Source organism: Sinocyclocheilus anshuiensis, unplaced genomic scaffold (assembly GCF_001515605.1).
Source record: "Sinocyclocheilus anshuiensis isolate Anshui unplaced genomic scaffold, SAMN03320099.WGS_v1.1 scaffold79, whole genome shotgun sequence".
NCBI lineage: Eukaryota > Metazoa > Chordata > Actinopteri > Cypriniformes > Cyprinidae > Sinocyclocheilus > Sinocyclocheilus anshuiensis.
In genome coordinates, this window is record NW_015548213.1 from 69,429 (window position 1) to 93,281 (window position 23,853).

General features: G+C 37.3%; 1 protein-coding gene across 1 annotated transcript in view; it reads right to left on the minus strand.

The window, feature by feature from the left end:
* Window positions 1–23,853, minus strand: part of LOC107653795 (phenylalanine--tRNA ligase, mitochondrial-like) — a 94,511-nt gene that overhangs the window by 31,324 nt on the left and 39,334 nt on the right. Inside the window, exons 2-4 of the mRNA XM_016440618.1 lie at window positions 17,383–18,027; window positions 15,607–15,769; window positions 15,401–15,532 (exon numbers count right to left, since the gene is read on the minus strand). Coding sequence (XP_016296104.1) covers window positions 15,401–15,532; window positions 15,607–15,769; window positions 17,383–18,009 — 922 coding nt within the window. The 5' untranslated portion in view covers window positions 18,010–18,027. The remainder of the gene's footprint in view (window positions 1–15,400; window positions 15,533–15,606; window positions 15,770–17,382; window positions 18,028–23,853) is intronic.

Genomic DNA, 23,853 nt, shown 5'->3' on the forward strand with positions numbered 1-23,853 from the left:
ATATATATATATATATGTGACCCTGGAGCACAAAAGCAGTCTTAAGTCGCTGGGTTATATTTGTAGCAATAGCCAAAAATACATTGTATGGGTCAAAATTATTGATTTTTCTTTTATGCCAAAAATCATTAGGATATTAAGTAAAGATCATGTTCCATGAAGATATTTTGTAAATTTCCTTCCGTAAATATATCAAAACTTAATTTTTGATTAGTAATATGCATTGCTAAGAACTTCATTTGGACAACTTTAAAGATGATTTTCTCAATATTTAGATTTTTTTGCACCCTCAGATTCCAGATCTTCAAATAGTTGTATCTCAGCCAAATATTGTTCTATCCTAACAAACCATACATTAATGGAAAGCTTATTTATTCCGCTTTCAGATGATGTATAAATCTCAATTTTGAAAAATTGATACTTAAGACTGGTTTTGTGGTCCAGGGTCACATATGTAATCTGACACGCTCATGATAATTCCCTGAAGTATTCCACCAAAATAAAAGCCTCTATGCTTCAGCGTTTGAAAGCAAAGAAAACAAACAACCATAAATATTACTATTGCAATATAATAATAATAATAATTGTACTGTTATAAATTAAAATTATTATTATTAAATACTTTACAGTTCAATAGTATTATAATGATTTTACTAATCTGATTAAAAAAACAATAGTAATAATAAAAAATTGCAACAACAACAACAATAATAATAATAATAATAAACACTAAACAATGAACAAAGTCCTGTTTTTTTGTTTTTTTTAGCACAAGGTCATTCAAGGCTTGTTTATTTATTTACTTATGTATGGTAATTTGAAAATGGGTGCAAAATACAATTCTAAAGGTGTTTAATATTTTAATACAGTATGTATGCCATGTAAATGATGTTGAAATAATCAAAATCTATTATTATTATTATTAAATACTTTACAGTTCAATTTGTTTTTTTGTTTTTTTTCCAGCTGATCTGAATGCCAAATTTGGCTGGATTTTTGGAGGAATAAGAATTGTTATAAACACGTTACAAACACAAGTTTATAGCAGAAAAAAAGAACAAAGTAGGCAAGTTAAAACAGATGTAAAACAAATACACCTTGCACTTCCATTTTTCGTTGTCTTTTTTCACACTGGCCATATTTAAATCTGGGTTGAAGACATATTTATTTCTCCACAGCCTATGATGTTTTTGGGATGTATAGGGGTTTTATTTGCATGTTTTATAATGTCTTATGAGTTAGTTTTTTGCTAATTCTATTTAATTCTGGTATTTACTGTATTTTTTCTTGATTATAGCACTTTGGTACAACATTTGTTGTTTTTAACTGTGCTTTATAAATACACTTTTTTTTTTTTTTTTAGATCTTTAAAAATCTATTAGCACACAACTAATTCAATGTAATTCAATGTCAGTTTTTCTTTGCTTGTTGCTGTTTTCTGCATGTCATGGTCTTTTCGACTAGGACTAAACTTGGAATAATCTAAAAAGTTAACCTCTAAAATGACCAATTTACCCAATTAGCATTGGGTTACCAGCGACGTTTAATCTGCTCTGAAATCCTCTGAACTCGAACACTGACCTGCGCTAAAATCTAGGCTGACAGCGTCCTCATTTATCTCCATCTCATTCATCCGTCCTCTGGAGTCGTTTTTGTTGTGCCATGCTCATTTAGTCCTCTACTTAGAGGACGATGACAACCGAGTTCCTTTTATAAACCACCGCAGCAAGTACAGCTAATTATTCATGAGAGGTTGACAATGTGGCTTAACCTCCTCTAAACGCTGGATAAAAACTAAGCCATGTCGAGTTCCACTTTCGCAAAAACTTTTTTTCTGTTGCCATTTGCATTTAATCCTCTCCAAATTAAAGGTTGTTTTTGGCGTTGTGTATATGTTAGCGCTTCGATACATGCGGCTAATTCTTCACATGACATGCCGTGGTATTATAAAGTGTGCTACCTGTCATAAAGAAGGGCTTTTCGTTTTAATACATTTAATTAATAGTTGCACCGCTGTGAGACGCGACCGAAACCTCATATGGATAAACAGATATATTAGCATGCTTGGTTCATTTACAAACTTATTACATCTCAATTAGCATGTCTTGGCTATGCGGGGATGATTGCTCTCTGGTCCCATTGCAGCAGCTGCCTGGGGACACGAAAGCCCAACACTCACAGTGACATTCATTCTCGTTTCTGTCTTGGAGCTCCACAGTTAGTCTCTGTCTTGCAAACTCAGAGCTGAAAAAGAGCAGTGAACCAGCTGAATTTAGACTAGGTCACGGTCTCGGTCATGACCTGAGCAACGGTTCACTTTAAGCTGCAAAAATGTCCTGTTAAAGCAGTGATATATTGCATAAGACCGGCAGGACTTGAGTATACAGCATGTTATACAACAGCATCGCTGTGTTATTGATGCTGATTGCTTGGCACAAGTTCAAAGGGTATTGTATTGATTATTTTTCTGGAACTGGGGTACGTTTAATGAAGAGGCTAAAAAACTCAACAATGGTAAGTGAAATGCGGTTCTTAAAGTGATAGTTCATCTAAAAATGAGACATTTCTGAACATTTATTCACCCACAGACCATCCAAGATGTTTGTGTCTTCATCTGAATAGTTTTGAGAAATGTAGCATTGCATCACTTGCTCACCAATGGATGCTCTGCAGTGAATGGGTGCCGTCAGAATGAGAGTCCAAACAGCCGATAAAAACATCACAATAATCCACAAGTAATCCACAGCACTCCAGTCCATCAGTAATGTCTTGTGAAGTGAAAAGCTGAGCGTTTGTAACAAACAAATACATCAGAAAGACGTTTCAAATTAAAACAGTCACTTCTGGCCAAAACATGACTCCATACATTTAATCCATAATAACGCTTCCTCCAGTGAAAAAGTCCATCTCCTGTTGTCTCTCACATCAAAAGCCACCCACATATTTGTTTAGAGCTGTTTCGGACTGTTTTTCAGACTGTGTTTGAACTGTGCAGATTTCTCTCCTGATTCAGACCAGACAGCTTTTTAACTGGAGGAAGCGTTATTAAGGATTATGGACTCGGCTTATTATAGTCGGAAGCAACAGTTTGAAGTTAAAAACATCTTAATGATGGATTTGTTTCTTACAAACACGCAGCTTTTGGGGCTGAGCGTTTGTAACAAACAAATACATCAGAAAGACGTTTTAAATTAAAACAGTCACTTCTGGCCAAAACATGACTCCATACATTTAATCCATAATAACGCTTCCTCCAGTGAAAAAGTCCATCTCCTGTTGTCTCTCACATCAAAAGTGTTTTTTGGACTGTTTTAAACATTCATAAACATTGCTTGATCGGTGCATATTTCTCTCCTGATTCAGACGAGACGACTTTTTCACTGGAGAAAGCAATATTATGCATAGAGGACTCGTTTTCTTAATGATGGATTTGTTCATTACAAACACGCAGTTTTCACTTCTCCAGATGTTAACTGCTGGACCGGAGTGCTGTGGATTACTTGTGGATTATTGTGATGTTTTTATCGGCTGTTTGGACTCTCATTCTGACGGCACCCATTCACTGCAGAGCATCCATTACTGAGCAAGTGATGCAATGATACATTTCTCTGAATATTCTCGGATGCACTGTGGGTGAGTAAATTCTCTGCAAAATTTCATTTTTGGGTGAACTATTCCTTTAACCTTCAAATTTTGATAATCAACCTCAGGAGAAATTTATAAACACAGCTCAAACACAACATCTAAATAGCAATAAATGAATCTAAATTAAACGGACAATGTTTATTACATTTGGAAGATAAACTAAATCAGAAATAAATAAGTAAGAACTTCAGAAAATATTTTACATTTAATGTGATTTAGTATCACATTTAGCATTTAATACGATTTTACTACAGCAACAATAACTGTAGTTACTATACGGAAATTTGTTCAAAACTATACCATGGTAAAATGATGTTATTAGACAAACAAACACACACACACACACACACCAGAATGGGTAACAAGGTTGAAAATTCAGCTTAAATTAAGCTGTCACTAATACTTGCTAATTTGACGTAGTAATTGACAGACTCTCATTGTTTCAAACTAACTGAACTTCAAGAAATCTGTATGACATACCATACTAAAAAAACAACAACTGAAGAGTTTCCGATCTCAAAACTGAGCTGTGAACCAGGTCACAGTCTAGGACATTTTCTGCTGAACTGGGTGAAAATTCCTGCAAAAGCCATGTGACAAGCTGCATAAAATGGGCCATCACTTTCATAAATACAACCACATATACAATAACATGTTTTAAATCTAAATGAAAATTTGTGTACATCAGTTTGTGAGAAACGTACCTTGCTTTACTGGTAGAAAGCTGGAACATGCACTGAACACAATGACGCATCTAAGACATATTTAAGTGACAGATGACTCTCCAGCACATCCATTAAAGTGCAAAATATAAGTGGTTTTTGAAAATTAACTTTGGGCTTTGTTCTCATTATTATTTTTTTTTATGTCTGAAAAGTTGGAAAGAGACACAAGGGTGATAAAAGACCCCAATTACAAGACTGCTGATCAAATTCAATCATTATGTATATTAATTAATTCTCCAGGCTTGTGCAATATAAATTTTATGCTCTCAATCCACTTGATTTGGCAGCTTTGCATTCCATTAGCATCTATTTCCAACAACTACGATTAATTCTTAATTACCCAGTTATGCATTCATTCTTTCCTCTCTTTGCTTTGTTGTTTCAAATGAAGCACAACAGATATATTGCATTGTGGGTAGGGATGGATCCGGCCATAATAATGACCACTGGCCATGAATCTGCCGATGAAATTCAACAAGGGGGTGCACGACATGACTTAATATTCAATTTCATCTAAATATTCTCTTTGATAATAAAGTTAAGGGCATCTTTTTGTCCATAAATTCAGATTACAGGTCGTAAACACTAAATATGCAAAGTCACCACCTGGTCCCATAAATATTAGATGGAGATGTTCTGATGTGAAGGGAATTAACATGTCAGCCCATCTAACTAAACAGGCAAATGAGTCTGCACTTGTCCCTGAAGTGTTAAAAACGGGATGCAACAAATTTGTCTAAACGGCTCTCATTAACGAACGGTTCAATAGTGGAAACTGCGAAAAATTCCAGCATATGGTTGTACTTGGACTGTTGCTATGACACCGAACTTGCATATTGCTGTAGTAATCGAAGAAATTGCAGTGAGATGGAAATGATTGATTTGCTCAGTCTTCCTTAAGTTCACACAGTCCTGGCTCATAAATATGCAGCAAAGCCAAACAACTGGATCGACGGCTGGTATAATTATATAGCAGAGCGAGAGTGAAACAATGATATCAAGCAAACGATCAAACACGGAGCGCAATGCTTACAGAATGCCTACCTACAGTCATACATATCCATCTAATTCATACATTATTCATTCTTCTCAACGAGTGAGTCTACAAATTCTCTATTAAACAATAAAATAATGTCACTGCAAGCAGCAATCAGTGGGTTTAGAGGGGACACAAAAATGCCTTAAATGGGACATTTGGCATGCTGTGGATACTGTCTCTATAGTATTCACAATTGTACAAGGTTTACTTGAAGATGTTGAGATGTCTGAAGCATGTCATGCTCATCCTGATGTTGCATTGATTGCACACACCGCTTTTACAAGAAATCAGACCACAAACCAGAGACTCAAAACCTCAAAATGTGCTAGTCAGAAATGAAAGAGTATTCAGGATGTATTCTAGTCCACAAAATTAAAAGCTCATGTGAACACACACGCTTACTAGCTGAACCCAGTCCCAAATCTCTGAGGTTTTTCTGAAAACCTTTCCGCTTGGCATCACTCTGAAAAAACCTGTGGTTTCTGTGGTGCCCAGTGAACTGACACACAAAATGATGCAATTACATGTTGTGGTTAATTATTACATGCATATGCATAAAGATGTAGAGCATCTACAATGGTAACAAGTTTTTTGTTTTGTTTTTGTTTTTCTCTAACCACAGGCAAGAAGCAGTGGTTGCCTTACAGCATGGCAGCTAAAGCCTTGGGGTTTCTCTAATCGGAAGTTTGCAGGCTTGATCCCTGTAAGGCAAGAGCAAGGCACTTAACCCAGGGTTGCTTCAGGGGGCTTGTTCCTGTAACAATGTACGCAAGATGATACGGATAAAAACATTTTCTAAGGGAGTACACATTAAAACCCAAAGACACAAAGCATTGAGAATTCACAATTAATGAAGCTGTAAACAGGCAATATATTTTTTTTTGTTCAGATTAATCTTAACACAAGAAAGCTGGAAGCTACAGTAGAATACTCCAAAAATTGAGAGCAAGAAAAATCTTTGTCTTGTCTTGTCTTATCTTTAAGTGTAATGGACCAAACCAAACCAAACAAAACCACACCACAACACAACACAACACAACACAACACAACACAACACAACACAACAAAACAAAACAAAACAAAACACCAAAAAAACAAAACAAAACAAAACAAAACAAAACACAACACAACACAACACAACACAACACAACACAACACAACACAACACAACAAAACAAAACACCAAAAACAAAACCAAAAACAAAACAAAACAAAACAAAACAAAACAAAACAAAAAACAAAACAAAAAACAAAACAAAACCAAACAAAACCAAACCAAAAACCAAACCAAAAACCAAACCAAACCAAACAAAACAGTAAATGACATCCAGGGGGCTGTTTCATAAAACTAGTTTACCAAATAAGCCAGGCTTATTTCAGTTATAACACTGGCCAATAGGAACGAATCGATATTATCACCGACACTCTCACAAATTAAACTAACTTAAATTGTCGTTTATGAAACCGCTTTAGTCCCGATTGATTTGTTAGGTTATTTCAAGTCAGGTTTTGGACTTTAATCCAATCTTTTCTTAGCGTCTTTTATGAAACAACGACAAACATCTTTTATTAAGTTTAAGATATAAATGCTGCTTTGGACAACAGCCATAGCTCCATCATAAAATAATGTGCTGAACAACAGAATTTAAGATTATGGGAAAACGCTATGCATTTCCTTGAGTATCGATGCACTGTGAATCCACTGATTCAGCGTTTTAGCCACACTATCCGAACTATTTAGTAGAACTATTTTATTCAACCTCTCAAGAGCCTTCCAAAGGAGTTTATCAATAGTGTACTAGCAAGGGTCCATGTTCCCACCCCGTCCTACTGACAATACTCTATCCAGTTTCCTTGAAAGCATCTTTGACAATTGCTTTCTTTCTGAAAGGAGCTCTCTTCCCAAGAGTGCAGCTGATCAGTCCTGAGGTTGAAGACGGCCTCAGGTGGGCAGCGTGCCAGTTGTTAACACGCCCGTTTGTCATTCCAGCAGCATCGCCCCATTGATTGCTGAGTCAGGCAGAGGCAGAGCCGTAGCCGTGTATTCGCCATGCTAACATGTGCAGCTCCCACACACACCCACTCAAACACAGTACATAGAGTTCAGATTTGAAGACACGCATAGCAACCGTGCAGGGACGCGATACATGTTTTGACACTCGAAAGACGCTAGAAATTATGCTATGCAGATTCATGCAGATTTTGCTTTGACACTTCATATTACATAGCTGTATGTCCCGAACAATTGCTTAAAGGGAAGGTTCACCCAAAAATATGATTCATTCTAATAAATCATTTACTCACCATATTTCATTTCAAACTCATGATTTTCTTTTTTCAGCAGAATACAAAAGAAGATTTCTGGTAATCATTTCAATTGTTTTCATCCATATTATGAAAGGCAATAAGGTTCAAAATATTTAAGCTCCAAAAAGGACATTAAAGTTGCATGAAATTAATTCAAGAGACACTGATCACCGTACATAAACACAGAACTGCACTGTTAGGATTGCTCAAATTTCACTATACATGTATAGTGACAATAAAGAAATCTTGAATCTTGAACAAAGGTGACCTATTTAAGTCAATATGAAATACAAATTCACCTTATCTATTTTCTATCATCTTGATCTTATTTTGAACTATTTATTTGTTTGTTTATTTATTATTTTTTTTATTTGTTTGTCTGACAATAATTTTTCATCAAAATATCATACCTCAATTTATGCAGGACTTCTCCAATCATTTTGTCTGCTTAAATTCTGTCTCTTTCTTATAAACGAGTCTAGTTTTCATTTTAGCTGGAAACTGTAGTGAATTTTATGCATAGGTATGTTTTTTTAGAGTTTAGGCAAATGCACATTTTTCTAAGGTTGCCAAAAACCATGACATGCAGAAAATTGCAGGGACACTTGTATTTGCTGATTTAAAGATTAAAAATGTAATATTTGACTTGCCAAAAAATAAGCCATTCTCAAAGTACAATGATAACAGTATGTTATTTGATAAATGTAAAACCCTGTTTTTCCTCTGAATTATCTGTTTCCTGTGACCACAAGCTGTTACATACAAAACAGCCACATGCATATTACATAACACACATCCGCACAGCCAGTCCGAGTGAGATGAACTTGATTATCCTGGCTGAAATTGAACATGCTACATATCACTAGCAGCTGTGGGTGCTTGTCTAAATGGGATGTAATTTAGTCCTCATTACACAATGCAAGCCTTAGGTGCTACGACAAAGCCTTCATTTCAGTAAATAGGCCAGAGAAATACATTGCACAACGAGGGAAACAGAGTATCTCATTTACTCATTTTCCTCTGCTTCTTCATTGCCTTCTTTCCCTCTCTGTCCTTTCGATGACTCTATTCGCTAAAGCGTCCAGAACTATTTGTCCCCCTCTCTCGGGTGTGATGGCTGAAACGGAACAGTGCACAAGCAAATGTTTGCACTAACAGTGCAAACCCGAGAGACCAGACGTGCAGGAGGCAACTGTGACCGAGTATGTGTGTTTGCCTTTTAAGAGGAAGAGAAGGCAAAGTGGTATGTATGACTGTAGGATAGACAGAACGATAGACTGAATGATAGAACGACATATAAAACAAGAGATAGATAAATTGATAGACAGACAGACAGACAGACAGATAGATAGATAGATAGATAAACTTACAGATAGAATGATAGATAGAACAATAGATAAACAGATACATACAGATAGATAGATAGAACGATAGAACGATAGATAGATAGATAGATAGATAGATAGATAGATAGATAGATAGATGAAAGAATGACAGATAGAACAATAGAACAATAGATAGAATGATAGAATGATAGAACGATAGATAGAACGATAGAACGATGGAACGATAGATAGAACGATAGAACGATGGAACAATAGATAGAACGATAGACAGATGGATGGATAGATGGATGGATAGATAGATTCTACATTATACCCATTGTCTAACTTGCTACTGCTTTTGTAATACAAAGGTACATTATTTATCAGGTCAATAAAGCACTAAAAGACACTACAACAGAGAAAGACAAAGGGTGAGGGAGAACAGAAGTCGTCTGACTGAAGGAAGGCTGACTGATTAAAAAACTACCAGCTCGTCAAAAACGAAGCATCCTGACAGAAGCCCTGTAATGAGGCCAAAGACACATGTGCGTATGAAAGAGAGAGCTTTAAGCGGAGCCGGTCACAACTGGCACATGATTTATTCAGTGCGGGAGGGCAGGGGGTATTAAGGATTAAGACTAAGATTGAAAGCGCCACCTGAACCAGAAAGAGAGCTCAGCTGGTACCTTCCCCACCTACCAGCCGCCCCCCGCTCCCCTGCCATCCCAGAGGCCCCAGGCCGTGTGACTTGAAGGGCCGTTAATTGTCACCAAACACGGCTTTAATCACATTCCCCGGGCCCCCCGCCCTCTGGGGCGTGACTAAACCTCAACCACGCCGTTGACGCGTGCCGTCATTAACACGTCGGTCCCGGCTGCGGACAGTCCCGACGAGGTCCCACAGGGCTCTGTCCTGGGCCCGCTGCAGAATTGATGCGTCCGGGGATTACACGCCGCACTCTAATGAATAACTAAGTGGATCTACCACCAAACCGGTGCCGCACTGTTACCCCTCCTCCCCTTTCATTAGTGAAGCTCCGCCCCTAAACCAAACACACCACCTTTGGCACACTTACACCACGCTTAGCATATGGCGGTCACGCTCAGAGGGGAATAAATAACCTTTCAGCTTCCCAGGACGCCCCGTTCCTGTTTTTTCTCCTCCCTGTCTCACTCGTCCCCATACCCCCGCCGACCGCCACATGTTTAATGCTGTCTTGCTGGCAGATTTTTATTGTCCTACCGCTCTGAAGAGAAAAGAGAGAATGTGTGAGTGTGGACGGGTGTGTGAAATAAGGGGGGTGCGAGAAGACTGAATGAGAAGTTGCCATAGCAACGGAGCCACACTGCTCTGCCGCAGTGAAGAAAGGCATAAAGAGAGAGTTGGAAGAGTGAAAATGAGAATGGAGGTGGGAGTTAAGGAGAACGGTGGAGAGGATTTGACAAGAGTCCCTGCAGTCCGGTGAGGAAGCAGGGAAGGAGAGGGAAGTCAAAGAGGAGACTGAGTGAGAGTGAGTTTGTGTTTGCGTACGTATGATGACAGTCGATGCAGAGGAGGGTCAGTTTGTCAGCAGTTGTGGAAAAACTCTTGAGACACCAGCAGTTAAGGGGAAAAAAAACCTTTCCTTCCACTTTTGATTTTTCTAGCTTTTTCGCCGAAACTGATAGCGCTGAAAGTCACTGCCGGATGTTCACGTCAATTCGTAACATCATCAGAGGCAGAATGAGAAAAGTTACACTTGGTCACTATGTGGCATTTTTACTGTTCTGACAACAATCCATTAAACACAATTATAAACACAATTATAAATATTAACATTATTTATGAATAATGTGGATAGGTTGAGACTCTCAAAGCTGAATGTCAATGCTGGCTGCTTTTATCAATTCCTAAAATCGCCAGGGGGAGAATGTGGAAAGTTACAAGTGGTCACTATGTTGAATTTTTACTGTTCTGATAACAACAGAATAACAAAAAGACCAAATGTAAATGTCTTCCAATATGCATTCAACAGTAATTCGATCACTCAAATCACTTTCAGAAGATGCAGCTAGACCACATGTAAATGCACCTAGTTGTTCGGGTAACATTTGTAACCGTTTCCCCCAAACCACACATAAGGGAGCAATCATAGATAAGACATGGATGAAGAAAGAAACAATTCTAACATTAGTTGCAATATGGGGTTAACAGAGTGAACAAAATTTTGCTGCTGGCATTGGCGTCATCGCGGATGCTAATATTTGCATATATCATGGGAACTATATATGGGATTTATATTAGTATTGCATTTATATGGCCAAGTGTAAATGAGATGTGCATAAGCAATCGGACAGCAATCTTATTCCAAGGAAAAATATGTTTGTTTGTAATCTTTCAATAAAATGTACTAACTCATTCCACCTCTGAAACATCTTTTTTGTCTCTATGCACATTTCAACCTCTCCTTTACAATAAAGGTCAGTTTACATGATCTAATCCATCCCTAGTGGATGAAGTTGGGTCCAATCCTACATTTTATTTCTCACCGAATATGCTGTATTCTCAGAAAAAAGGGACAAAAGCTGTCACTGGTACGGTACCCATTCAAGGTACATTATTTACCCCTAAGTACCTTAAAGGTACATATTTGTACCTAAAATGTACATATTAGTACCTAAATAGTACTGGTGGATAGACTGACACTCTCCCATGTTACCATGTTTTCACAAACGTGTACATGGTCATTCAGGACAAGGGAATAAATCACACTCCCTGGTATTACTATCTGACACAATTAGAATATCAGCTATGGCTACAGTACTTAGTACTTAGACACTTGCAGCAGTTACTGACAGACATTTTTTGACACAAATTGTGTGGGTTTGTCGAAATTCATTAAAATTGCTTCTACATTACAATGAAAACTTTGATTAAACAAGCCCCGTAACCTTCACAGGAAGGCACAGTTTGCCTAAACGCTGCCAGAATGACACCCGTGAGCGGATTCGTCTGAGCAGCAAAGCCTTGAGGAGGGGAGCAAGGCCTGCTGACAGCTGTCTGGAGACACGAGGGCTTTGTTTACCCAGTTGTGAATATGCATTGCCACTCGAGTGGGTGTACACAGGGATGAAGCAGTGATTGAGTACAACCAGACAGAACAGGAAGAGAGACGCACACTTAGTAATCTGTACTCCTGTCAGACACAACACTGCGAAAGACAAACTTTCTACTAAAGTCCAATCAAAGCAGGATTACAGGTGCCCTTGCTGTGACGATAAATACGAGAGTGGAAATCAATTTCTATATTATCATTCTAGACTCAGATTTTCATAAAAAGTGGTTTACAACTCTCTGTAAAGCACAAAATTTGGTCATTCAGTCGGTTTATAATCATACCGACTGACCTCTTTGCATCCACACAGAAGGTAAAACTGAACGAAGATGTGAGGACCATAAATAGAAAGCTCTTTACAAGAAACACTATTTTTCCATGCTGCCAAAACAATGCAGGGGAGCAGTAGCCTTCCAGCACAACGGAAGAGATGCACTTGACCATGAGTGGTTTCAAAGAGAGAGAGAGAGAGATGATGGGAAGGGTGGAATGGAGAATAAAAAATAAAGTGAGAGAGAGACGGGGGCTCTTAAGGACTTGCCTTCAGCTTTTAATTATTGATGGATTCAAAATGCCAGAACACACAAGAGGACCTAAAGATAAAATGCAGAAAAATATTCTTTGTCGGAGAGGGTCCGCCTACTGAACACACAGATTGCATTTACAGAAATAAGAATATTCCAGTGTTAATTGGAATTTGGCCATATTCTGATTACGCATGCACAATCCAACTGCAATAATCCCATTTAGCAACATTCAGATTACAAAACATCTGAATAAAACATTCGACATATGCCTGCATTAATCTGAATTTTGGGTCATGTAAACACCTTATTTGGAATATTCACTGTAACGGAATACTAATTTACATCTGCATATGAGCAAACAAAATTAATCCTGTGATGCAAAGCTGAATTTTCAGCATCATTACTCCAGTCTTCAGTATCATATGATCCTTCAGAAATCATTCTAATACACAGATTTGCTGCTCAAGCAAAACAAATTCTGATTATTCTGATTATTATTGATGTTGAAAACAATTCTGCTACTTTATATTTTTTGTGGAAACTGTGATACAAATTTTTTTTTTCAGGACTCTTTGATGAATAGAGTGTTTAAAAGATTATTATTTTTTTTAAATAAATATTTTACTGTCACTTTTGATCAATTTATAATACTTACAAGTAATTGTTAGTAAATTACCATGCAAAATAAGTGCAAATTTATCATTAAAAATGGAAAGTAATATGTATAATTTTCATTTAGAATGCATGAACACTTTTCAGAATAATGATAGACCTTAATTGTAAATATCAAGCAAAAGATTAAGTCAAACGTTACATGCAGAGTGAGTGTAAAATCAAGTTAACAGAGCAGTGAGAAAAAAAGCGATCACTCGCCATTGAGTGGCACTGTTGTTAATTGGCCGTTACATGTTCCACATGTCGGCGGTGCAGACTGCGGGGGACGCTGTGCTGTTTAACACAGACAGGATTGATGAAGAGAGCAGATGAGATTGAAGAATTAAGTGGCAGTGAGGAGTGAGATGACTGGGCCAGTGGAGAGGGAGGGCCGTTCATACAGGTTCATCCCAAGGGAGGAAAACCATGTCTCTGCAGTCATGCGTGTCCTTCCCCTCCCCCTTTACTGGTGCGCTTGGATCTCCCTCGTGTGGGACTATCCCATCCGCTTTATGAGGGCTGGTTGCCTCACACAGCACTGCACGACACAGCCATCTACTGGCAGAGGCAGAACGGCATTCTCTCCGGCTCAAAGGTGTGGCCACTGCTCTCATGGCACAGAGAGGCCTGAAAACCTTCTAAGCATCTGCTTTTTTAGGCATCTCACACTCACTTATGTGGCTGTTCCTAACAGATTACGCTGAAAAAAATGATGCTGTTTTGGATTTCTCCTTTTGACCAAATAGCAGCATCTCTTTGCTCATCCCAGAATGCATTGTGACAAGCTCATCTGACAGTGGTTGGAGTCAAGGGAAATGCTAAATATAAGTATATTTCATTGATTATTGGTTGTTCAGCAACAGTCTATCAGGCTGTGTGAGCATCAGTTTCTTTTGTGCTTCCCATGAAATGCAGTATTCAATCACACTTAAAACTTACTCTTAATAATGTTCATGATTAATTTTGTATCATGGTAACAGCATGTTATAAATGTAGTTTATAATATAATATAATAGTATGTTATATATGTTTAAAAAAATCTGAATAGCCATGTAGTAATGTCTATTATTGTCTATGAAATACTTTTTTTCAGCTCAGCCTCTAAATTCTAAAAACAAGTTCTTCCTTGTCTTGACTTGTTTTGGGAAACATTTTGCTATACTTTGCTATAAATACATGTTTTAACTTTAACCTACAACATTTTTTGCCACATAATAATCATGATTTGGTCATTCAAAATGACTTTTTATTAATTTTCACAAAAGCCATAATTATATTTAAAAAAAATAAAATAAATAATAATAATAATATAAAAATGTAAAATAAAAAAAATGTAATGGAAAAGTCAAAATTAAGAGATCAAGTCATATTTATGAATAAAAAAAACCTACAAATGATGAGATAAAAATGCAATTACGAAAAAAAAATTTTTTTTGTCATAAATCAACCTATATTTTGTAATTAGATTAGATAAATGTGCTATTATATGATTTAAAAAATCTACAGAAGTTACAATTATGAGATAAAAAGGTAAGACTGACATACGGATTCATAATTAGTATGTCAGTCTTACCTTTTTATCTCATAATTTTGACTTTTTATGTCATAATTATGACTGAGCCATAGTTTCGACATTTTATGTCATAATTATGATATACCAATTTAAAAAAAAAATGGGCTTTCATATCAATCTCATGTTTAAATAACTGAAAACAATTTTGCTAACAGTATCTACACAATATCTATAGTGATGGCTGAATTTCTACCGCTGCGCAGTATGTAGTGTTTGGGATCAGTGACTTGAGAGGTTCCATGTCACGTTTTCACTGACAGCAATTAAATGACTGGAGATCGGCATCTCGACGGACTGTTGCTTGCTAATAGTCATTTCTACTATTCAGATCATCACAGCTGCCCTGTCTGCACTCCCATTGGTGGTTGCTATAAAACCTCAGTGTGAATTTGCATAAAGTTGAACTCTGCTCAACATTCTGTTTTGATGTTTAGGACTCAGCAGCTCTTATTGAAAATGGGCACTGCTTATGTAGCCAGTAGACAGCTTTATCATGTTTGCATGAGCGTACCTGAGCAGACCAGTTCCTGCTCCATCACCCCACAGCCCAGCACCTCCAACCAGTCTCCCTGGAAGCGCACCTCCATCTCGAAGGAGGGATGTGTGAAAGGGAAGTAGCAGTCCACCCAGCGGATCTCCAAATCTGCGAGACAGAAACAAACAGATGGATGAGGAGAACTGGACAGAGGTGGTGAAGAAAAATCACAGGATTCCTACCTTCCCCAAAAAGGTGTTGCATGAGGCATGTGAGAGCCTGTTTCAGATCGAACTCCACAAGTTTGACAGCCTCCAGCATGTGCGTCTCCTGTTTCTGAGGCGTGCGGCGGCCACCGCTCTCAAACAAAGACAGCTCCTCACCATTCTCCACTCGAGCAAACAGCTATTAGAGAGAAAACGGTTTGAAAACAAATGTGTATCTGTAACTGCACTCAGAGAGATTACGTTAAGATTTCATCATGACTTCTCTGACACTTGTCCTTAAACAGCCTCTTCATTACAGTCTGGATGCTTGAAATAAACAGGGGCCTCTGGCAGGTATAAACTAATCAGGACTGCTTTAAAGGTGAAGTTTTGATGCCTAAATACTAATCGTTCTCAGTTTAAGAGGAAAAACCCTTCAACGAGGGGTCACTGAAAACCAAATGGACAAAAAACAGTAGTAGTATTTATTATCATTAATATTATAACAATAATACATTAAAATTCAGCATTCTGCATACTATTTTTCACATTCATTATTCAAGAATCGTTATTTTGTAAAACAGTTATATTTTTATGTTTATGCTATAAGCATATTGTATCTGATCAGCAATTTCTCATGTAAAAAAACTGTATAGTTTGAATGTTACCTTGTTGTTACCATGTTATTACTGTATTATTATTTTGTTATTAATTTATTGTTTTTTTAATAATTAAAAATGAGGATTTTTTTTTTTAAATTAAACATTACACATGAACCATACATAAAATAAAAAAGCAAAATATGAACATATCATACATATAATTGTATAAAATTTGTAAGATCATATAATCTGAGCACTACCAGCACTACTATTCGCATTGGAATTAAAATTTCTTTAACTTTGTAACTCATGATTGCTCAAAAACAGTCCAAATTTATGACAACAACATTTTTATTTCTAACAAAACAAAATCTAAACAACTTAAATATTACTCTGAACAGTTATCAGACAAAATAAATTAATTTTACTTGCACAAATTTTCACTTTCAGATGAAAAAAGTGATTAATTTTTCAAAGCTGCAAAGGTTCGTCAACTGGCATCAAAACAAAATTCAATCCAAAATGTTTGTGAGATACGGGGAAAAGGCTAAATTTTATTTTAAATTTACAAAAGTTTTTTGACACTAATATAACTTTATAGATAATTTTACAAAAAAGTATTTTTTGACACTTAACTGCACTTTATATATACCCAGGTCTCAACATGACCCGAACACGAAACGTAAAAAATGAATTAATGAATGAATTAATTTTTTAAATAATTTTTTATGTATCTCTTCCGGGGTCAAAAAGGACCCAAATTAATTATAAGATTAATATAATAATATAATATGAATCATTATTAATATTATAATTGTAATATTGTATTAGTTATTATATTATATCATTTTAAATTCACAATGTACTGTAATGAATTAATACTATTGAGAAAAATGTAGGGCCGGTTGTTTCTGTGTCCATCGGTTGTTGATTAGATGAAGGCAGAAGTGGATGAAATAGTTGGAGAAGTCCTGCATATGTCACCACAGAGAAGTCTTTTGCTTCACAAGAAGACTGAGAAAGTAAGGCCTCAAAAAAAAAGGTTAATAAAAAAATGAAACGTACATGGATGAATCGTTCACTATAAAATGCACTATATATATAGTCATAGTTATGAATAAAAGCTATATATAAGAGTTTCCATGTCAACTTTTTTGTCACATTTCAAAGCTTTAACCAGGCTCTCCTCCAATAAGGACACCATTCTAACCTCATGGTTTGAGAAAAGCCGCACTCCCTCCATCTGATGGAAGACAGGATAGTGGTTGGAGTCGATCTCATCTCGTCTATACACATCTCCAGCCAGCAGGAAGCAGTCCAGACCTGAGCGCACCAGCTCCTTCTGATGGGCGGAGGTGTGGGCCCGCAGCATGTGTGTGTGGTTCAGGTAGTAATTGTCTCCTTTTTTCCGACTGGGATGGTCTGGAGGAATGAGCAAACTGTCGAAGTTCTGCTCCACTGTCACCACTGGGCTGAGGTTGTCATGTACGGAGAACAGTGGGTTTCCCGTGCGTCCGATGTAGGAGCGGTAGAAATGGTCTTTGATGCGTTCTTTAATAAGCCACAAGGGCTGGTGCGGTCGGTTGTGAAGCTGGCAGCCAACTTTGGACAAGATTTTAGCTGTCACATTGGTCATGTCATCTCGCGGGTAGACATGGCTGAAAACTTCTATTGAGTTTCCAGTAATCCGCGGCCGAGGAGCGGAGCCATCCGTCGACAGACCCCTGCAGGGGTGCAGTTTGTGGGACAGGGCGAGAGAACCGGTCCGTTGGCAGTTAGCCGGCCAGTGACGGACTATGTGTTTGAGGAGAGTCTGGGAACTCTTGTAAAACGTCATCGTAGCTGATCCATGAGTCTGTAAGAAAAAAGAGAGGAAAACTTTCATATGTGAACTCTTCAATGGTTTCAAAGTGAATAAAAACCAGTGCTAATTAGGAATGGGAAAGAATCAACCAGTGATACAACTATTTCAATAAAGTCAACTAGTCAACTAGACTTTTCTTTGCATTTATTGTAGGCATTTAAAGGTGAACTGATGTTTGATATTAAGGTACTTTCTCGTATCCAAACTTAATAAGCAGCAAAAACAATTATGTCAAAATTCTCCTGAAAACTATAGTGGATTCAAACAATCTGTGTGCCCTGTTTGCAGGGGCAGCACTATGGTTTCCGGGCCCCCTGAACATCATTGACTCTGGGCCACCCCCCCGCGATCGCACATGGAAAAGTACATTTCATAATGCAAAATATGCAGGACTCCTAAGATGCTGTCTTTAAATGTATCCTGTTTAGGAGCACTATTTAAAACACTGCTTTTGTAACATTCACTAACTTCAAAGTCTGTCAGACTTCAATAAAAGGTTATAGGCTACTTATTTAGCCTGTTTATTTGTTATATCTGTCTGTTGGCTTATTAAAGGGCTGCACTTATTGTCCATATACTGTTCGCTAAGAGAAAACAAGTCAATTTTTTTCAGTGCATGTTATACCATTTTTAAAAAGGTTGTCTTTATTATTTTTTTACGACCACGTTTTATGATCCAATCAATTTCTGGCGATCAATTAAAAAAAAAAAAAGTTGTGAAACAATGTTTAGCATTGATCAACCGACTACTGATCAGCAACCCACTGACTGGTAGATTTTGCACAAAATGCTAATGCTGCATGACATGTTAATAGCAAATACATGAACCCATTTGATGTCTGCTATTGTAGCCTCTCTTTATTGCTCTGGCAATAAACGCTGTTGTACATGCAATGGAGATTCTCAGGCATGCTGGGCTTTAGTAGAGCAGTGTGAGAGTTAGATTCCATTACTGGGATGTTAGATGAGCTCGCGCACAAGGGACTTAACTTCAGAAACCTCTGGTGAGATGTGCGGTGCCTGTTCTAACTTGTGACATAGGAAAGATGAGAGAGCTGATGGAAATAGCAGGTGAGAGCTCATGCCCTCACAAACGCACAGACAGAGAGACACACGCTCATCTCGTTGTCTTTGCTGCCAGCACACGACACATCAACGCAAAATCTGATATCCATCACACAGCAAGCTCAATCCTGTGGATGTGATTTATGGGGAGTGCAGTGTAATTGAATTAAGGGTGGTCCCATTCTCATTGCCCCCTTGGACTTCCTCATTTTGTTTCATTTTCTCTGTTCCTGACAATCTCTGTCCTATTGTTTATAGCCTCACAATGAAGTACTGAGGTGGTACAGTGACCGTTTCAGATGGTAATACCACAGTACTGGGTGATTACCTTAATCATGTACCATAGTATTTACATGGTACAATGCTACGACCATGGTGCATCTACTAAATGTCATAACCCTAATGTTAAGACACCTTAGAGGATACCATTGTACAAGCATGGCAAATGCTATTCACATGATATATATTCCAGTAAAACATGGTAATATGGTACTTTAAAGCAATTCGAAAAAAGTCATGGTACAAAAAAAACCTCCTTAAACATGGCATTGTATTTCAGGGTACTATAAAGAATACCATGGTTTACTATGGCACATGGTATTCCCATTGTATACAGCGATACACTTAAAAAAAATAGCAATGCATTACCATGGGAGACCAAGTTACATATCATAGAATACCATGGCACAACTATGGTGCATGTTGAAAGAACCATGCTATTCTTGCAATGGCATTTTAAGGTAATTTACTTTAAATAATGGTAAGACTTGTATGTTTGGTATGAAACATGTCCCCAAAATCAATAGTTTTTGCAACTTTTGTCACTGTCCATTCCAGTTGCCCTATTTGGGAGTTTCTGTAATATGTGGCCATCTTTTCCTTTCCCTTCCTTGTCTGGCCCCTCTATTAAGTCACCTGCTTTCACCCCACTGCATCCCTCCCCACTCGTTCTTTCTCCCCATCCCTCTCTCTTTCTCTCTCAGAGAGCATTTAGCGGACTGCAGGTTTGGCTCAGGTGCTGGACGTTCTGAGAACACAGGGGAGAGCAGGGCTGTATTTATCCCAGACTAACCGTTCTTCTTTCTCTCGGCCCATTGCAAATATTTGCTTTGGCCAAGCAATATTTTATGAGGCAGAAAGAAAAGACAGACTAATTTTTCCTCCCCTCTCATCACTCTTTGTCTCTGGACCCAGTGAGCAGCACAAAATAGAGGCACTGTCACTCTGAGAGACTTATGCACTCTCAGGTACACATGCATACTGTCAAGACTAAGAGCGTTAGGAGAAGAGAGTGTGTATCACTGCAGTGTCATTGCAGTATGGCAGTGCTCGAGATGCTGCTCCAGTTAAGACCTCGCTTTTAGTGACCTCGATTTTTATCAGATGAAAACAGGATGGTATTTTGATAATACACTACCAGTCCAAACGTTTGGACACAATTTAATGAATTCAAGTTTCGTATGAACGCCTTACTGAAGGCTGACACTTTAGTCAAAAAAAGAAGTGTTTCCACCACTGAATAAAAAATACAAATAAAAAAATAAGTAATTGCAACTTTTATCTCACAATTCTGTTTTTTTTTTTCCTTGCAATTTTTTCCAGTTAGACTTTTATTGTGGCCAGCCTAAGGCACACCTGTGCAATAATCATGCTGTCTAATCAGCATCTTGATATGCCACACCTGTGAGGTGGATGGATTATCTCGGCAAAGAAGAAGTGCTCACTAACACAGATTTAGACAGATTTGTGAACAATATTTGAGAGAAATAGGCCTTTTGTGTACATAGAAAAAGTCTTAGATCTTTGTGTTCAGCTCTTGAAAAATGGGGGCAAAAACAAAAGTGTTGCGTTTATAATTGTGTTCAGTGTATGATGTGTGTTATAAGTGTTACCTTGGCTTTATTTGAAAAAATATGATTCCCAATGCACACAAACTTCCCAGAATACTGAGTGCTCTGTTGGTTACAGTTTACTTCCTTTTTAATTATAAAAACATATTTATTTGTGGAAAATACTTTGTCATCTAAAGTATAAGTATGTTTATTTTACAAAACTATTTTTTAATCCATTTTCTAATGATTTCAAATTTCTTAAATATTAATGAAAATAAATACAATTATACCGGCTTTCCAAGATATCGGCATCGGCTGTCAAAAAAACAATATCGGTCGACCACTAGTCAGAATTGCAAACTCTAAACTCGTAAGTCTGAGAAAAAAAAAGAGAGAATTGTGAGATGTAAACTCGCAACTGTAAGAAATAAAGTCAGAATTGTGAGATATAAACTTGCAATTCCAAAAAGTAGTTACAATTCTAAATAAGTCAGAGTTGCGTGACATAAACTTGCAATTGCGAGTTATAAAGTCAGAATTGCGAGATTTAAATTCATACGTCTGAGGAAAACGTCCGAATTGTGAGATATACATTTGCAATTCTGAGAAATAAAGTCACAATTTAGAAAAATAAAGTCAATTGTGTAAAATAATAAAGTTAATATCTTTTTTCTTAGAATCACAAGTTTATATCTCACAATTCAGATTTTATAACATGCAATTGTGATTTATAAAGTCAGAATTGTGAGACATAAACTTTCAATTGCAAGAAAAAAAACTCAGAATTGCAAGTTTATATCTCGCAATTCTGACTTTATTTCTTGCAATAGTGAGTTTATATCTTATAACTTTAGAACTCGAAATTGGGAGTTTACATCTCACAATTCTGAGAAAAAAAGTCTGAATTGCAAGTTTATATCATGCATTTCAGAAGTCAGAATTGTGAAATATAAACTCGCATTTGCAAAAAAAAAATAAAAAAAATAAATAAATAAAAGTATATGAGTGACTGTCGCAACGAAACTAGTTCAGCAATGGAAACCCCCTCATGATCTGGAGATACTATATCTGAAACTATAATTTGCACGGACTAATCATTTAATCTATACCATTACTTTTGTTATTATTACTACCAATCCTATTATTTTTTATTCATTGACAGAAACAGGCTTCCATTTAAATTTGTGTTTAGTAAAACTGTACTGTACTGCACTGTAAAACTGTAATTATGACATCTAGATTTTTAGCCCACTCTTTGTCTAGTCCGACTCTCTAATGGTTAGAGAGTCGGACTCGTAACCCAAAGGTTGTGGGTTCGAGTCTCGTACCGGCAGGGATTGCTTGGCCACATGTCACTTCACTCACTCACAATTTTAGGAGGACATAGTACCATGGTACTAACATGGTATTCTTGAAAGAACTGTGGAGTAGTAGCAGTTATAGCAGTTTTGCTTTAAAAGCTAAATTCATCCATTTTTGACTTCAGGGTTTCTGCATAGTGAAATGCGAATGTTCTAACAACAGCTGCGGGGCAATCTAGTTTTATTAGAGCAGAGGCGATAATGATGACCGGGGTCTGAGAATTATCATAAATGATATAAAATCCTGTTTGTCCTGATCCACTGATCATGTTGCTAACCTGAAGAAGCCCAAATCTCACTGAGACTCTGAGTCAGTCCACACATAGATCGTTTCCAACATGAAGGCAAAAGTGCCGCCACCAAGCGTTTGTCTGTCCACAGTAATTAGAACTCAGTGTCTTGGCTAATTAGAACAGTGTGGCATTGTGAATGTAGTTCACCCAAAAAGCTCATCAGAATAGATTTGGGGAGATGTTGTATTACATCACTTGCTCACCAGTGGATCCTCTGCAGTGAATGGGTGCCGTCAGAATGAGAGTCCAAACAGCTGATAAAAACATCACAATAATCCACACTCCAGTCCATCAGTTAATGTCTTGTGAAGTGAAAAGTTGTGTGTTTGTATGAAGCAAATCCATCATTAAGGCATTTTAACTTTAAACCTTTGATTCTGGCAAAATATATTCCATATTCCAGGGCATAATCCATAATAATGCTTCCTCCAGTGAAAAAGTCCATCCCTTGTTGTCCTCTAATATAAAAATCCACCAACATATTTGTTTAGAACAGTTTTGGACTGTTTTCGCTTAATTGCAAACAGTGTTTGATCTGTGCAGATTTCTCTCCTGATTCAGATAAGACAAGTTTTTCACCAGAGAAAGCAATATTATGTATAGTGGACTCATATTTTAGCAGCCATGGCTTGAACTTAAAAACATCTTGAAGAATGCATTTGTTTCTTTAAAAAATTAGCTTTTGGCTTCATAAAATGATAATTGATGGACTGGAGTGGTGTGGATTATTGTGATGTTTTTATCAGCTGTTTGGACTAATTCTGACGGCACCCATTCACTGCAGAGGATCTATTGGTGAGCAAGTGATGTAATGCTACATTTCTCCAAATCTGATGAAGAAACACACACATCTACATCTTGGAAGGCTGAGGGTGATTAAATTTCAGTACATTTTGGGGGTGAACTATTCCTTTAACTTTAAAAAAAGGTGAGGTTTGAGGTGAGACAGGGAAACCTCACCTGACTGCAGATCCGGCCAACATCATGTCTTAACTACTACAACAACAGTCTGAGTGGGCGTGTGAGAAGATGGAAGAGTCTTCTAGCACAGAAGACATACGTCTGTATTAATTAGACCTGGCGAGCGGGCGCAGAGGTTAATGAAGTAAGTTTTATGTTCTTCTATCTGGTCACATCTGCTGCTCAGTATGTGCTGAAGAGTCAAAGGTCATTCATCCACCTGCGACAACTCAGCATGCATGCAGCAAGATATACAATATTTACCCTCATCGGAAAGACTTTTCTCAAGAGTTTCAACTTTGCTGC